The sequence below is a fragment of the Mesoplodon mirus genome (assembly GCF_964341445.2).
Source record: "Mesoplodon mirus genome assembly, chromosome: 7".
Lineage (NCBI taxonomy): Eukaryota > Metazoa > Chordata > Mammalia > Artiodactyla > Ziphiidae > Mesoplodon > Mesoplodon mirus.
Window position 1 is genome coordinate 9,039,759 of NC_138983.1, and position 18,322 is coordinate 9,058,080.

At 38.4% G+C, this 18,322-nt stretch overlaps 1 protein-coding gene across 6 annotated transcripts in view; it reads right to left on the reverse strand.

Annotated features, from left to right (window-relative positions):
* The window catches only part of LOC309808303 (solute carrier family 22 member 10-like), a 51,760-nt gene extending 36,989 nt beyond the window's left edge, over positions 1-14,771 (reverse strand). For 2 of the 6 annotated variants that reach the window (XM_082628436.1, XM_082628431.1), the window contains exons 1-3: positions 14,219-14,771; positions 13,406-13,509; positions 7,709-7,844 (exon numbers count right to left, since the gene is read on the reverse strand). Coding sequence is in view for 3 of the 6 variants with exons in the window: in XM_082628431.1 (XP_082484557.1) it covers positions 7,709-7,739 (31 nt within the window). In the remaining 3 variants the exon portion in view is untranslated. Of the gene's footprint in view, positions 1-7,708; positions 10,822-13,405; positions 13,510-13,967; positions 14,094-14,218 lie in introns of those variants that run through there. The other 4 variants (XM_082628437.1, XM_082628434.1, XM_082628432.1 and 1 more) reach the window with 3 other exon arrangements.
* Between the last annotated feature and the right edge of the window lie 3,551 nt (positions 14,772-18,322).

The following is an 18,322-nucleotide window of genomic DNA, read 5'->3' on the forward strand; positions in this document are numbered from 1 at the left end:
ATAAAATTACAGTATAATAATCACAGCTTAGATATTGAGAGTGACACAGTCTACTGATCTTATTCAGATTTCCCCAGTCAGGTTTTCCTGTACTTGTGTTTGTGTGTGCATGTAATTAGAACTGTATAGTTTTATCACCTGTAGCTTCCTGTGCCCACCGCCATAGCCCAGATACTAAATAATTCCCTCTCCACAGGAAATCCTGTTTTAGTACTCTTATAAATGTACCACCAACCCTTGCTCCTGTCATTCCCTTTCCTACCTTTGGCATCTAGTGACCTGTTTTCCATTATTTAACCTCTGTCATTTAAAAGTTGTTATATAAATGGGAGGGATCAAAATGGTGGAGTGGGAGGATGTGGAGCTCACCAATCCTTACACACATGAAAAATACATCAACATGTGGAATAATTCTCACAGAATACTGAATGCAAATTGTCAGAAGAACTCCTATACAAACAAAGTTGCAAGAAAGATTTCCACATAACAGGGGAGGACAGAAGAAATGCCTATGGTCAGGATACCAGCCCTGGAAAGGGATCTTCAAGTAAGAGAGAAATTTTGCAGGGGCAGACCCTCACCCTGAGGAGCTATCTGGTTGTGTCACAGCCTGGACATCCCAATCTGGGTTCCTGCGTGGATGAGACAAGCCCTCTTGGTGGCTGGGAGAACCTCTGGGACAGATAGATGAGCTGGAGGAGCCTTGACCCTACACACAAGGAGAGCACACTTTTTTTTTTTTTTTTTTTTTTTTTTTTTTTGCGGTACGGGGGCCTCTCACTGTTGTGGTCTCTCCCGTTGCGGAGCACAGGCTCCGGACGCGCAGGCTCCGCGGCCATGGCTCACAGGCCCAGCCGCTCCGCGGCATGTGGGATCCTCCCGGACCGGGGCACGAACCCGCGTCCCCTGCATCAGCAGGCTGACTCCCAACCACTGCGCCACCAGGGAAGCCCCGAGAGCACACATTTTGGCTCCAATAATCAGGGTGGACAGAACTTTGAACGGGCAGCTACCACCTCGCTGCACTCCCCAATCTGAGGGGGTAAACATCCCACCCCCACTCACTCCACAGCACATCTCACTGCTGGATCTGGGGCAGAGAGGTCCTGGGAGAATACTGCCAGTGAGGCAGCCCATATACCTGACAGAAGTGCAGCCACCTCAATTCCTGCAGCCATAGCGCCCTGACCCCAAGCCCCAGTCTAGTGAACATGCCAGCCTGGCCACTCCACACCACAGCCTTGCACTAGGTCTGGGATTAACACATCAGGGAAAAGGGTGGGGTGCATCTGAGTGGAGCTGTGGACACCAACACAGGCGGCGCTTCAGTTCTCTGTGAGCACACGGACCTCAATTGCTTCCATACTCCCCTCTTTTGGGGCAGGGCATGCACTCAAGGGGAAAGAAACCAGATGGAACCTGACTTTTAGAGCTTCTACTCCAAAAACTGGGGAGCAGACCCACCCATGAGAGCATGGTGATAGGCATGGAGCAGAGAGGAATTCCTGCCTCACTCTGGACTGGCTTTAGATCCCCCCAAACCAACTGCACCAACCTGAGAGAAGACATGGCTAGCATCCATTACAAACCAGCCCTTGAACCAAAGATATTGGACACACATGGTCTACACCAGGATGCTACCATCTAAAACACCCCTTCAACAGCACAATATATAACTGTTTCCCCTAAATTCATAGAGATAGAGAAAGTTAAGTAAAATGAAAATTCAGAGGAACTACTCCTAATTAAAAGAATATGAGAGATCCTCTGAAAGAACAAATAACAAAGCAGACCTCACCAGTCTATTACAACCCCAGTTCTAAAAGGCGGTAATAAATATGCTAAAGGAATTAAGAAAATATATCAATAGAAACACAGATCACTGTACAAGGGACTAGAAACTATATAACACTTATCTGTTATTACAGAATATTGAATATAGTTCCCAGTGCTATAGAGTAGGTCCTTGTTTGTTACCTATTTCATATATAGTAGTGCGTATATGTTAATCCCAACCTCCTAATTTATCTCTCCCCCCCACCCCCTTTCCCCTTTGGTAACCATAAATTTGTTTTCTTTGTCTGTGAGTCTCTTTCCATTTTGGAAATAAGTTCACTTGTATCTCTTTTTTTAGATTACACATATAGATGATGTCATATGTTATTTATCTTTCTCTGTCCAGTTTACTGCACTTAGTATGACAATTTCTAGGTCCATCCATTTTGCTGCAAATGGCATTATTTCATTCTTTTTTATGGTTGAGTAATATTCCATTATATATATGTTTATATACATACATATATATATGTTTATACATATACACATCCATTCATATGTTAATGGACATTTAGGTTGCTTCCATGTCTTGCCTATTGTAAATAGTGCTGCTATGAACGTTGGGGTACATGTATTTTTTCAAATTATGATTTTCTTCAGATATATGCCCAGGAGTGGGATTGCAGGATAATATCGTAGCTCTATATTAGTTTCTTGCAGAACCTCCATACTGTTCTCCATAGTGGCTGTACTAATTTACAGTCCCACCCACAGTGTAGGAGGGTTTCTTTTTCTCAACACTCTTTTCAGCATTTGCTACTTGTAGTCTTTTTTGATGATGGCCATTCTGAACGATGTGAGGTGATACCTCATCGTACTTTTGATTTTCATTTCTTAGGTGGGAACCCTAATAAACCCTCCTTAGGTGGGTTTATTCCCACCTAGGTATTTTATTCTTTTTGATGTGATGGTAAATGGGGTTGTTTCCTTAATTTCTATTTCTAATATTTCATTGTTAGTGTATAAAAATGCAACAGATTTCTCTGCATTAATTTTGTATTCTGCTGCATTACCAAATTCATTGATGAGCTCTAGTGGTTTTATGGTACATCTTTAGGATTGTCTATGTATAGTATCATGTCATTTGCAAACAGTGACAGTTTTACTTCTTCTTTTCCAGTCTGAATCCCTTTTATTTCTTTTTCTTCTCTGATTGCTGTGGCTAGGACTTCCAAAACTATGTTGAATAGCATTGGCAAGAGTGGACATCCTTGCCTTGTTCCCAATCTTAGAGGTAATGCTTTCAGCTTTTCACCATTGAGTATGATGTTAGCTGTGGGTTTGTCACATATGGCCTTTATTATGTTGAGGTTGGTTCTCTCTATGCCCACTTTCTGGAGAGTTTTTTTTTATCATAAATGGATGTTGAATTTTATCAAGAGCTTTTTCTGCCTCTATTGAGATGATCATATGGTTTTTATTCTTCAGTTTGTTAATGTAGAATATCACACTGATTGATTTGTGGATATTGAAAAATCCTTGCATCCCTAGGATAAATCCCACTTGATTATGGTGTATGATCCTTATATTGTATTGTTGAATTCGGTTTGCTAGTATTTTGTGGAGAATTTTTACATCTATATTAATCAGTGTTATTGGCCTATCATTTCCTTTTTTTGTGGTATCTTTGTCTGGTTTTGGTATCAGGGTGATGGGGACCTCATAGAATGAGTTTAAAAGTGTTCCTTCCTCTGCAATTTTTAAAAATAATTTCAGAAGGATAGGTGTTAATTCGTCTCCAAATGTTTGATAGAATTCACCTGTGAAGCCAGCTGGTCCTGGACTTTTGTTTTTTGGGAGTTTTTAAATCACAGATTCAATTTCAATACTTGTAATTTGCCTATTCATATTTTCTATTTCTTCCTAGTTCTGTCTTGGGAGAGTGTACCTTTCTAAGAATTGGTCCATTTCTTCTAGATTTTCCATTTTATTGGCATGTAGTTGCCTGTAGTACTCTGTTATGGTCTTTTGTATTTCTGTGGTGTCTGTTGTAAGTTCTCATTTTTCATTTCTAATTTTACTGATTTGAGCTGTCTTTCTTTTTTTTCTTGATGTGTCTAGCTAAAGGTTTTTGAATTTTGTTTATCTTTTCAAAGAACCAGCTTTTAGTTTCATTGATCTTTTCTATTGTTTTCTTACTCTTTCATTTATTTCTGCTCTGATTTTTATGATTTATTTCCTTCTACTAACACTGCGTTTTGTTTTTAATTCTCTATTTGCTTTAGGTGTAAGGTTAGTATGGTTATTTGAGATTTTTCTTTTTTCCTGAGGTAAACTTGTATCACTATAAAGTTCCCTCTTGCTGTGTCCCATAGGTGGTGAATTGTCATGTTTTTGTTTTCATTTGTCTCTAGGTATTTTTTAATTTCCTCTTTGATTTCCAAGTGATCCACTTGTTGTTTAGTAGTATATTGTTTAGGCTACATGTGTTTGTGTTTTTCACAATTTTTTTCTTGTAGTTGACTCCTAACCTCATAGCTTTGTGATTGGAGAAGTTGCTTAATATGATTTCAATTTTCTTAAATTTACCAAGACTTCTTTTGTGGCCCAGCATGTGACCAATTCTGAAGAATGTTCTATTTGCACTTGAAAAGAATGTGTATTCTGTTGCTTTTGGATGGAATGCTCTATAAATATCAAGTCTATCTGGTCTAATGTGTCACTTAAGGCCTGTTTCCTTATTGATTTTTTTTTTTTTTGTCTAGATGAACTTCCATTGATGTAAGTGGGGTGTTAAAGTCCCCCACTATTATTGTGTTACTGTCAATGTCTCCTTTTTTGACTGTTTGTGTTTGCCTTATATATTGAGGTGCTCCTATGTTGGGTGCATATATATTTACAATTGTTATATCCTCTTCTTTTACTGATCCCTTGATCATTTTGTCATGTCTTCCTTTGTCTTTAGTTTTAACAGTCTTCATTTTAAAGTCTATTTTGTCTGATATAAGTATTGCTACTCCACCTTACTTTCAATTTCCAGTTGCATGGAATACTTTTTTCCATCCCCTTACTTTCAGTGTGTTTGTGTCTCTAGATCTGAAGTGGGTCTCTTGTAGACAACGTATATATGGGTCTTGTTTTGTATCCATTCAGCCAGTCTATCTCTTTTATTTGGAGCATTTCATCTGTTTACATTTAAGGTAATTATCCATATATATATTCTTATTGCTGTTTTGCTAATTGTTTCAGATTGTCTTTTTTTCTTCCTTTCCTCTTTTGCTTTCTTCTCTTGTGATTTGTTTGAATTCACTTTTCTTTTTTGCATGTATATTATAGATTTTTCATTTGCAGTTACCATGAGGTTTTGATATAGCAGTCTATATGAATACAAGATTGTTTTACATTGCTGATCTCTTCATTTGAAATGCATTTCCAATATCCTGCATTTGTACTCTCCTCCTCTCATGTTTACTGGTTTTGATATCATATTTGTGTGTGGATGATGGCCTGTCTTTACTGTATGTTTACCTTTATTGGTGAGCTTTCCCATTTTGTAATTTTCTTGTTTTGAGCTGTGGCCTTTCATATTTCACTTAGAGAAGTTCCTTTAGCATTTGTTGTAAAACTGGTCTGGTGGTGCCGAATTCTCTTAGCTTTTGTTTATCTGTAAAGCTTTTGATTTCTCTGTCAAATCTGAATGAGAGCCATGCTGGGTAGAGTATTCTTGGTTGTAGTTTCTTCCCTTTCATTACTTTAACTAAATTGTGCAACTTCCTTCTGGTCTGCACAGTTCCTGCTGAAAAATCAGCTGATAGTCTTATGAGTATACTGTTGGGTGTTATTTGTTGCTTTTCCCTTGTTGCTTTTAATATTTTCTCTTTGTCTTTAATTTTTGTCAGTTCAATTGCTATGTGTCTTGACATGTTTCTCCTTGGGTTAATCCTGTATGGGACTCTGTGCTTTCTGGACTTGGGTGACTGTTTCTTTTCCCATGTTAGGGAAGTTTTCAGCTATTATCTCTTCAAATATTTTCTCAGGCCATTCTCTCTCTCTTCTCCTTCTGTGACCCCTATAATTCAAATGTTGTTGTGGTTGACATTGTACCAGAGGTCTCTTAAACTAGCCTCATTTCTTTTCAACTTTTTTCTTTATTCTGTTCTGTGGCAGTCTTTCCACCACTCTGTCTTCCAGCTCATTGATTTGGTCTTCTGCCTCATTTATTCTGCTATTGATTCCTTCTAGTGTATTCTAAATTTCAGTTATTGTATTCTTCAACTCTGGTTATTCTTTGTATTTTCTAACTCTTTGCTAAAAACTTCTTGTAAGTTCTCACTCTTTGCATTCGTTCTTTTCCTGAGTTCTTGGATCATCTTTTTTTTTTTTTTTTTTGTGGTGCGCGGGCCTCTCACTATTGTGGCCTTTCCCGTTGTGCAGCACAGTCTCCGGACGTGCAGGCTCAGTGGCCATGGCTCATGGGCCTAGCCGCTCCATGGCATGTGGGCTCTTCCTGGACCGGGGCACGAACCCGTGTCCCCTGCATCGGCAGGCGGACTCTCAACCACTGCACCACCAGGGAAGCCCCTTGGATCATCTTTGATCATTATTCTGAACGCTTTCTCAGGTAAATTTCCTATCTGCACTTCACTTAGTTGTTCTTCTGGTGTTTTATCTTGTTCCTTCATCTGGAACATATCCTTTTGGCATCTCATTTTGTTTAAAATTGTATTTGCATTTTGTGTATGTAGTAGCTTAGTTACATTTCTCGACTTGTAGAAGTGGCCCTCTCTAGCAGATGTCCTATATGTCCCAGGAGTACACTCCTTTCTCGTCAACCTAGGGCCAGGGACCAGCTGGTCCCAAGGTCATCTCTGACCTGTGTTTGCAAACTCAGTGCTATAGACTGAAGGACTGTAGTTTTCTTGCTTCTGGTGTTTGCCTACTGGTGGGTGAGGCTGGTCTAGAGGCTTGTACAAGCTTCCTCGTGGGAGGGGCTGGTACCTACCCATGGGTGAGTGGAGCTGGGTCTTGGCCCTCTGGTGGACAGGACTGTGTCGAGTGGCATGTTTAGAAGTGGCTGTGGGCTCAGGAAGTCTTTAAGCAGCCTGTTTGCTGATGGGTGGGGCCTTGTGCTGACCCTGTGATTTTTTTAGCCTGGGGCATTCCTGCACTGCTTTCTTTCAGGTTTCAAGGTGCATTTAGTCAAAGAGACCAGAGCCAGTATGCTTAGTCTATCATCCCCAGCATCAGAGCCTTCCTCCTTCCTCCTTTCTTAAGGAAAGCTCTGTACTATGAACTAGTAATACCTGTTTAATTTTTTTGTATATGGTGTATACATGAGTGTCTTTTAAAAAATTGTTTTCTGTAGATAAGTAAGTTCTATAATTAAATTTTTTAAAAAATAAAAGTAAAAACTTGGACAAGATGGAGATGAACAAAACTCATAAAGTTTAGTAACCAGGGAAAGAGGGATGTTGAAGAGAGAATAGAGATATTCATAGAAGCCAAGTCTTTGAGTAGATGTGGGGAAATGACTTTCCTTAAAAAATGAAATGTTTGGCTTTGGTCAGGAGAAGGTCATGCTGTGCAAATGAAAAAATGCAGAGTTTGTGGGTAAAGATATGAGTAAAAATGAGGTCTCCTCTGTTATTTTTCCCCTTATTGAGGTAACTAACTGGGTACCCATCAGGTAGTACACCTGTAGGAGAAGCAGTGTTGTAAGTCTGAGGAGAGAGGACTGAGTACATAAACTGGAAGACTGGTCCTGCTCTAAAGTTAGGGTTAAATCATCCTGCAAATATAGTAGAATTGCCAGGGAATTCCAATGATTCACTTTGTAGTTACAGTATCACATTTACTAGGAAAAGTGAGCAACCACATTCAGTGACTTGAGTCCAAAGTGCAAAATGGAGAGAAGTTACTTCAAACCACATACCTAAGTTCACTGAGTTGTGTAGGTGACACATGGCAGTTTCAAGGAGCACAGATGGGATAGCATTGACATCTTTCTCAGCAACCTCTTCCCCTGCCTGCACAACTCCATGCACTTCCCAGTCTCACAGAGAAGGGTCCTGTGTAGGGAAAGGCCAGTCTATTCAGAATTTTTTTTCAGGGAGGGGGGATATTCAGGAAGCCTTTGTGTGATCCCTGGCCTTAGAGTAGATGTCCCTAGAGAGGCACCTTGGCAGGTTAAGGAATGGGAGCTTGATTCAAGGAGGGGTCTGATGAGTGCCTAAGGAAGAGGGGTCAGGGTTAGGAGGGGCTGCTGAGCCTCCACAAGCTGAAATGAGTAGTTGTTGGAAGAAGTGGGTCTATTGGCCAGCTTGACCAGGACTTGCCATAAATTGGGTTCTGGAACATCCCAGCTTTAGATTCATAGAGGCAGGAAAGTGTGGTGAGATTTGGCTCCTGTAAGTCACACAGCCCCATTATAGAAAACTATGACTTCTTTCCCCTAGGACAAGGAAATTTGCAAATATACACAAATAATCTTTTCTTTCCACTATGGAAAATAGTTTTTTATTTTCTATCGCTATAGAATTAAAAATTCTTCACAGAAAAAGTTGGAAATAAAATTTTACTTCACAAAAGATCTAGGCTGTATTAACACACATAGATACTAATGTCAATATTTTGGCTAAATATATAGACCTTTATTTCTGGCTATAAGAATAGTGTCCTGTTATACATTTTGGGGTTTTCCTCATTTCCTAACTTAACATGTTGTTTTTTCCCCTTCTTCAATGCATACAGTTATCCTTTGTAATGACAGAAGTGGAAGCAGTTTGGATGGATATATTTGAATTTATTAAATCAGAAAATTAAGGTCGTTTTCAGTTTTACTTTGAAACTTTCATTTATGAACAGCCTAATACATGCATTCTATTCCTTTTCATTATTTACTTCTTTAAGGTTAAGTTCTTCCCATTCAGTTTCTAAAATAAAGGTTATGCCCTTTTAATTTAGTTGTATTTTTAAAATAGCCTCATAAAGATTGTGCCTAATTATACTACTGCAAGTACCCCCAGAAATTTTGGTTTTCCCACATACTCTATAATACTGTTTGACTTTAATCTGATGAACCTTGTAAGTTTTAACACATGGAGGTTAAACAATACACTATTTAATAACCAAGAGATCACTGAAGAAATCAAAGAGTAAATCAAAAAATACCTAGAAAAAAATGACAATGAAAACATGACGACCCAAAATCTGTGGGATGAAGCAAAAGCAGTTCTAACAGGGAAGCTTATAGCAATACAATCCTACCTTAAGAAACAAGAAACATCACAAATAAACAACCTAACCTTACATCTAAAGCAACTAAAGAAAGAAGAACAAAAAAAAACCCTAAGTTAGCAGAAGGAAAGAAATCAGAAATATCAGATCAGAAATAAATGAAAAAGAAATGAAAGAAGCAATAGCAAAGATCAATAAAACTGAAAGCTGGTTCTTTGAGAAGATAAGTAAAATTGATAAACCATTAGCCAGACTCAACAAGAAAAAAAGGGAGAAGACTCGAATCAAGAGAATTAGAAATGAAAAAGGAGAAGTAAAAACTGAGACTGCAGAAATACAAAGGATAATGAGAGATTACTACAAGTAAATATGTGCCCATAATATGGGCAAACTGGAAGAAATGGACAAATTCTTAGAAAAGCCCAACCTTCCAAGACTGAACCAGGAAGAAATAGAAAATATAAAAAGACCAATCACAAGCACTGAAATTGAGATTGTGATTTAAAATCTTCCAACAAACAAAAGTCCAAGAGCAGACAGCTTCACAGGTGAATTCTATCAAACATTTGGAGAAGAGCTAACACCTATCCTTCTCAAACTCTTCCGAAATATAGCAGAGAGGAACACTCCCAAATCCATTCTATGAGGCCACCATCACCCTGATACAAAACCAGACAAAGATGTCACATAGAAAGAAAACTACGGGCCAATATCATTGATGAACATAGATGCAAAAGTCCTCAACAAAATACTAGCAAACAGAATCCCACAGCACATTAAAAGGATCATACACTATGATCAAGTGGGGTTTATCCCAGGAGTGCAGTGATTCTTCAATATACATAAATCAATCAATATGATACAGCATATTAAAAAATTGAAGGAGAAAAACAACTTGATCATCTCAATAGATGCAGAAAGAGCTTTTGACAAAATTCAACACCCATTTATGATAAAAACCCTCCAGCAGGTAACCGTAGAGGGAGCTTACCTCAACATAATAAAGACCATATATAGAAAACCCACAGCCAACATTGTTCTCAATGGTGAAAAATGGAAAGCATTTCCACTAAGATCAGGAAAAAGACAACGTTGACGACACTTACCACTATTATTCAACATAGGTTTGGAAGTTTTAGCCACAGCAATCAGAGGAGAAAAAGAAATAAAAGGAATCTAAATTAGGAAAGAAATAAAGTTGTCACTGTCTGCAGATGACATGTACTATACACAGAGAATCCTAAAGATGCTACCAGAAAACTACTAGAGCTAATCAATGAATTTGGTAATGTAGCAGGATACAAAATTAATACACAGAAATCTCTTGCATTCCTCGACAGTAGTGATGAAAAATCCGAAAGTGAAATTAAGGAAACACTCCCATTTACCACTGCAACAAAAAAAGAATAAAATACCTAGGAATAAACCTACATAAGGAGACAAAAGACCTGTATACAGAAAACTATGCCACTGATGAAAGAAATTAAATATGATACAAACAGATGGAGAGATAGACCATGTTCTTGGATTGGAAAATCATCACTGTGAAAATGACTATACTACCCAAAGCAATCTACAGATTCAATGCAATCCCTATCAAACTACCAATGGCATTTTTCACAGAACTAGAATAAAAAATTTCACAATTTGTATGGAAACACAAAAGACCCCAAATAGCCAAAGCAATCTTGAGAAAGAAAATTGGAGCTGGAGGAATCAGGCTCCCTGACTTCACAGTATACTACAAAGATACAGTAATCAAGACAGTATGGTACTGGCACAAAAACAGAATTATAGATCAATGGAAAAGGATAGAAAGCCCAGAGATAAACCCACACACATATGGTCACCTTATTTTTGATAAAAGAGGCAAGAATATACAATGGAGAAAAGACAGCCTCTTCAATACGCAGTGCTGCAACAACTGGACAGCTACATGTAAAAAAATGAAATTAGAACACTCCCTAACACCATGCACAAAAATAAACTCAAGATGGATTAAAGACGTAAATATAAGGCTAGACACTCTAAAACTCTTAGAGGAAAACATGGACAGAACACTATGACATAAATCACAGCAAGATCCTTTTTGACCCACCTCCTAGAGTAATGGAAATAAAAACAAAAATAAACAAATGGGACCTAATGAAAGTTAAAAGTTTCCTTTGCACAGCAAAGGAAAAAACCATAAAGAAAATGAAAAGACAACCCTCACAATGGGGGAAAATATTTGCAAATGAAACAACTGACAAAGGATTAACTCCAAAATTTACAAGCAGCACATGCAGTTCAATATCAAAAACACGAACAACCCAATCAAAAAATGGGCAGAAGACCTAAATAGACATTTCTCCAAAGAAGATATACAGATTGGCAACAAACACATGAAAGAATGCTCAACATCACTAATAATTAGAGAATGCAAATCAAAACTACAATGAGGTGGCCTCCCTGGTGGCGCAGTGGTTGAGAGTCCGCCTGCCGATGCAGGGGATACGGGTTCGTGCCCCGGTCTGGGAGGATCCCATGTGCCGCGGAGCGGCTGGGCCCGTGAGCCACGGCCGCTGGGCCGGCGCGTCCGGAGCCTGTGCTCCGCAACGGGAGAGGCCACAACAGTGAGAGGCCCGCATACCGCAAAAAGAAAAAAAAAAAAAAAAAAAAAAAAAACTACAATGAGGTATCACCTCACACCGGTCAGAATGGCCATCATTAAAAAATCTAGAAACAATAAATGCTGGAGAGGGTGTGGAGAAAAGGGAACCCTCTTGCACTGTTGGTGGGAATGTAAATTGATACAGACACTATGGAGAACAGTATGGAGGTTCCTTAAAAAACTAAAAATAGAACTACCATACCAGCCGGCAATCCCACTACTGGGCATATACCCTGAGAAAACCATAATTCAAAAAGAGTACCACAATGTTCATTGCAACTCTATTTACAATAGCCAGGACATGGTAACAACCTAAGTGTCCATCAACAGATGAATAGATAAAGAAGTTGTGGCACATATATACAATGGAATATTATTCAGCCATAAAGAGAAACAAAATTGAGTTATTTGTAGTGAGGTGGATGGACCTAGAGTCTGTCACACAGAGTGAAGTATGTCAGAAAGAGAAAAACAAATACCATATGCTAACACATATATATGGAATCCTTTTTGCCTATTTTTAGTTCAAAATCTTTAGCTTCGCTATAAGGCTCCCTATTCTTCACCTAATTTTCCTCTCTCGTCTCCTGTCATAACACACTTCCACACACAGACTCTCACACACACACGTATCAACCTATGCCCATTGAAACTGATCAGTCAGCATTTAATTGTGAATCATTATAAAGGGCTCAGTCAGAAAACGGTCCATATGAGCACTATGACCCTGAAATCTTTTATGAATTATATTGGGGTGACACATTCAAAGTTCACAATTTTCAGCTATAAGATTAAATGATGTTAGCCTTACCGATGACAAGGAACATTTTAAGGCTCCGATTACCCCATGGGAGGCTTGTGTGTATGGCTGCCTTGGTTGTCCTCTTAGTTTTAAATGACCCCTGCCAGGCACAGAATAACCCAAACTTCTCACACCACAAATTATAACACCTGTGGTCTATAGATTAATTATCTTACACAGTTGCAAGTATTACCTCTAATGAGGCTTTTTTTTTCTTTTTTACAAAATCAAACATCCAGATTATAGTCACTATTATGTCTTAATTCAACTTCAATACCATATAAAAAACACCAGATTTTATAGAAATGAATACTAATTTCAGTGGGGTAGCCATGACATCGTGACCAATGTGGGAACCCACAAGCATTCAGCTCACTGAATCTGTGAGGGACTTAATACAGAAGCTATGGCAAAGGCCTGCATTGCTGTTTCCTAAAACAGGCTGAACTCCTATCTTGGAGCAACTTCCTTTCCCTTCTCATTGATAACTCCTCCTCTTTATATAATAAATGAAGTTTATGGTAACTTACCTATAAATACTTTTCTGAGTCACTTCCCAACTACAGTTCCCAGCGTTCTGGAACTGGAGGAACCTCTCTGCTCCTGCCTTCAGAATTTCAAATTGAATGTTTCTTCTCTAGCAACTCTTTCATTTCCAATAAAGCAGTTTCATTAAAAAAAATACTATTCTGAAATGCCCCCAGATCTTATGGAGATATCATTTCTGTGCCCAGTACAGAGAGCTCCGTGACAACAAAATGACATTCATCGCAATGAGTCTAATTCTACATTTCCATCTATAGCTCTTTGGAAACCGAGGCAACCCACAGCAGTAGAAATTGTCTACTGAAACTCAATGAAACCTTCTTTATGAAACAACTAATCATAAACTGTGAAAACACCACACAGTAGGGCAACAATGATCTAGAGACACTCACCTGTCTGAGAGATGGCACTATATGAAGCCCCCCACCAGCATTCCAGCCATGAATAGGGATTGAGCCACTGGTTTCTGTGACTGATGATCACATACGAGGTCCCACTGGAAGAGAAGGAAACCAGCACAGAAGAGCTTCAGAGCATCTTACTTCCCTCAATGTTCACTCACTCAGAGAACCCTCAGTGAAATGCGTGTCCTCTGGGCTTCCCTTTACTACATTTATTGATCTATATCATTCATATCTCAGCTTCAGCATGTTTTTTAATCTAAAAATCCTCAACAAAGTCTTTTAGATTATATTAGGGTCAATCTTCATATTCTCTTAACACTGCATATCTCAGTGGTACTCAATCCTTACCATGTATTGAAAACATTGAGGTTATTTTTTCAACACTGATGCCTGGATTTCACATCTAGAGTGAATTGCACTCTGATTTGTTTCTCTGACAATATCCAAGGTAGGGCATTTTTTAAAAATTAATACAAATATTTATAATTTGCAACTAGGTTAAGAGCAAATGACCAAGAATAATTTTCCACAATTTATATCAAGTACTTACTTATCCAACCATCAATATTCACATTAAATTTAAAGCTCAGTGATAGTAAAATTCATATCCAGTTGTTGATTTTGCTGTCATCAATTGTAATGTGTTTGGCATTAAATAGATAAGTAATCAGTTTTCCTAAAATAATGAAAGAGAGCTGGCTACACTATCTACTCAGTAACTGAAGACATGAACCTTGTTGATTTTATGTTATTCTAAACACCCAGACCATATACTCAAAAAAAGGTAAATAGGGCCTTTACCTCAGTCATGATGGTGGAGGAGAAGGAGCTTCAGTCATACACCCAGCCGCCCACACAGGGCTCCATATTCAGGTCAGTCATGTTGGGGAAGGTCCCATTCAGGTGAAGGAGATACCACTGGGGGAGGAGGAAATGATGACATTTCTCTGGTTTCAAGTTAGAATCCAACAGGATGAAGATTCTCAGGAGGACGTCAGGGCTGAGGGTCCCAGTGTCATTATCAGAGACAGTGTCATTATCAAGGATGTGGACCCAGCAGTAATGACCAGGAATGGCTGCAGTGATGTTGTCCAACAGTATATGACAAACTATTATCATGAAAGAAGGAAGAATTAAAACCAGAGGAAGGATCTGGAATTTCCCCAGGCCACCAATTTCATCCAGGAGTTCCTCAAATGTCATTCTGAAGAGGTGACACTAAGTCTATGTGACCTCACACCAGTTTCTCATCAATGGGTCCCATCACCTCACTACTACAAGAGAGCAGTGGAAGCAGTTTCCCCAGTCCTGCTGGAATCAGTAGGTATTACTTTTTGTAGTAAAGTCACAGAGAAAATAATTTACCAAAGATACTTCTATCTGATGACCATTAAATCTGTTTAAAGATTTACTCTCTGAATGTGCTTCTCCTCAGTTACTCTGTAAAATCAATATTGGACTTCGGCATGTACACGTTCTCTAAACAAGCTAAAACAAACCTGCTCCAGGGTCTTCAGTCATTTCCAGAAAATGGAATTTGAGACACACAGAAGTGAACAGCTTTATGATTTTCCTGTGGAAAGAAGAGAAAGCAAGTTTTTTCTGGTTTATACTGACTTTAGACTACAATAATTTAAAAAATACAATCCTTTGTTTTTAATTAAAGCAAAGTGAAATATCGTGCCATTACTAACTTTCGATAACTGATATTATGCTTTAGTTTAAATCACACCAGCTCCTCACAATAATTTTAAATTCCTTCAAATAAAGATACAGGAAAAAGGTAATGGTAAGCTAACATAAGGGTTTGTTTTCTCAGGTTTATTTATTCATTTACAGAATATATTAAGGATCATTTATGTGCCAGTGTTCAGAATCCTGATGAATTGATCATTTTCTCATTATGAACTTGGCTTCTTTATCTCTAGTAATGCTCCTCGATTTCAAGTATGTACTTTCTCATATTAATATAAACATTCCAGGTTTCTTATGCTTATAATTTGCATGCTATAACATTCCAATCATTTATATTTTTAATTGAGATGCTTTAGGAGATTATTACAGATTCACATGCAGTAGCAGGAAATAATATAATGAGAAACTGCATGCACTTCACCCTGTTTCCCCCAATAGTAATATTTGCAAAACTATAGTATAATATTACTACAGATTTTTTGAGGGTGATAAAATCTACTGATCTTATTCAGATTTTCCCAGTCAGTTTTACCTGTACTTGTGTTTGTGTGTGTGTGGTGTACTTAGTACCATATAGTTTTATCATCTGTATAGCTTCACGTGCCCACCACCACAGTCAAGATACTAAAGAGTTCCCTCTCCATAGGCATCTCTCTTGTTGTACTGATATAAATATACCACCTGCCCTTGCTCCTATCATTTCCTTTCCAAATTTGGCAACAGTTAATCAGTTTTCTTTTGTTTAAATTCTGTCATTTAAAACTATCTTATAGAAGTGAGGGATCAAGATAGTAGGGTAGGAGGACATGGGGCTCAACTACCTCCATAAAAACATCAAAAATACATCTACATGTAGAACAATTCTCACTGAATACTAAATGGAAACTGTCAGAAGATGTTTCCATTTACTTCGGAAGAAAGATTTTCACATAACTGGCTAGGATGGAAAAAAGTTGTAAAGCCAGAACTCCCACCCTTGATAAGGATCTGAAAATAAGAGAAGATTTGCAAGGGTAGACTCTCACCCTGGGGAGCAGCTGGTCGAGCCACAGACTGGGAATCCCAGTCCAAGGTCCTGTGTGGAGGAGATAAGCCCCCTTGTTTGCTGGGAGAACTGCTGGGACAGATAGATGGGTTTGAGAAGCCTTGACACTATTTGCAAGGAGAGCACACCTGCTGCTGTGCAACAATCAGGATAGAGCAAGTTTTGCACAGGCAGTGACTGCCTCTTTGTACCCCCCAATCTGAGTGAGGTGAACACCCTCACTCCACACCACAGCTTAGTGCTGGATCTGGAGCAGAGAGGTCCTGGGAGAAAATGGGTGGGGAGCTCATATATCTAATGACAGTGCAGCCACTTCAATTCCTGCAGCCACAATGCCTCAAGCCTCAGCCCCAGCCTAGTGAATGCCAGGTATGAACACCCCAGCCTTGTACTAGATCTAGGACAAACACATGAGGAAAAGTATGCAACATTGGGTTGCATCCAAGCAGAGCTGCAAACGCTTACACAGGCAGCGGTTTTATCCTCTGTGAGCGCTTGGGCCTCAGTTGCTTCCACACTGCGCTTTGTTTTGCAGGGCATGCACTCAAGAGTAATGAAACCTGATGGAACCTGACCCTCAGAACTTCTACTCCAAGAGTGACGGCAGGCATGGAGCTGAAAGAAATTCCCACATCACACTGTGAACAGGCTTTAGATATCCCCAAACCAATTGCACCACCTATCAAGGTGATGAGGACAAGTACACACTGAGGAAAGACATGGTTGGCATCCATATGAAAACCAGCCCTTGCACCAAAGACATTGGACACACAAAGTCTGCACAGATTTACTCTTAACCTAAAAACCCCCCTTCAAGACTGAAGTAGTGTTTCCTAAGTTCACAGAAATAAAGAAAGTTAGGTAAAATGAAAAGACAGAGGAACTACTCCCAATTAAAAGAACAAGAGAAATCACCTAAAAGAGCAAATAATGAAACAAACCTCACCAGTCTACTATAACCTGAGTTCAAAAAGGAGACAATAAAAACACTAAAGGAATTAAGAAAGATTATCAATAAAAATGCAGATCAATGTAGCAAGCAACCAGAAACTGTAAATACGAACCAAAAAATAGATAATTTGAATACAATATAGAAGCAGTGAGTAGATGACTAAATGACACAAAAGAATGAATAAGTGATCTGGAAAATAGAAAAATGGAAATCACTCAGTCAGGAAAGCAGACAAAAAGAAATGACAGCAACATACGAGATCTATGGGAAAATATAGAAAGTGTCAACCTACACATAACAGGGGTTCCAGAAAGAGAAGAAAGAGACAAGGGGATTGAAAATGTATTTGAAGACATGATAGTTGAGAACATTCCAAACCTAAAGAAGGAAACAGATATCCATGTACAGGAAGTACAGAGGGTCCCAGACAAGATGAACTCAAACAGACCCACACCAAGACATATGATATTTAAAATGGCAAAAACAAATGATAAAGAGAGGCTTCTAAAGGCAGAAAGAGAAAAACAAAGGGTCAGTTATAAGGGAACCCACATAAGGCTATGAGCTGATTTCCCTGCATAAGCTTTGCAGATCCGAAGGGAGTGGTGTGATATATATGAAGGGCTGAAAGGGAAAAACCTGCAACCTAGGATACTTTACCAAGCAAGATCATCATTGAAATAGAAGGAGAAATAAAGAATTTCCCATACAAGCAAGAGCTAAAAGAATTCAGCAATACTAAGCCTAAATTAAATGAACGATTGAGGGTATTCTCTAAATAGAAAAGAAGCAAGAATCTATAGGAGAGAGAAAATCACAATAGCAAAGGCAAATATATAGGAAGGGTTGAAGTTCAGTAAAATCAATATGTAGATTAAAAGAAAATTTTAAAATTATAAAGGCAATTATAAATACAATAAACAGTAAAAGGATAAGTGTGAAGATATAAATAAGACATCAAAACCACAAAACGTGAGGGAGGAGCATAAAATGTAGGTCTTTTAAAATATTTTTAAACTTAAATGACTCTAGGTTAAGGAAAGAAGATATAGTTATGGGTCAATATACATGAAATTTATGGTAACCACAAATCAAAAATATACAATAGATTCACAAAAACTAAAAAGAAAGAAATTCAAGCATACAACAAAAGAAAATCATCAAACTACAAAAGGAAAAACAAAAAGAGGAAATGAACAAAGAAGAACTACAA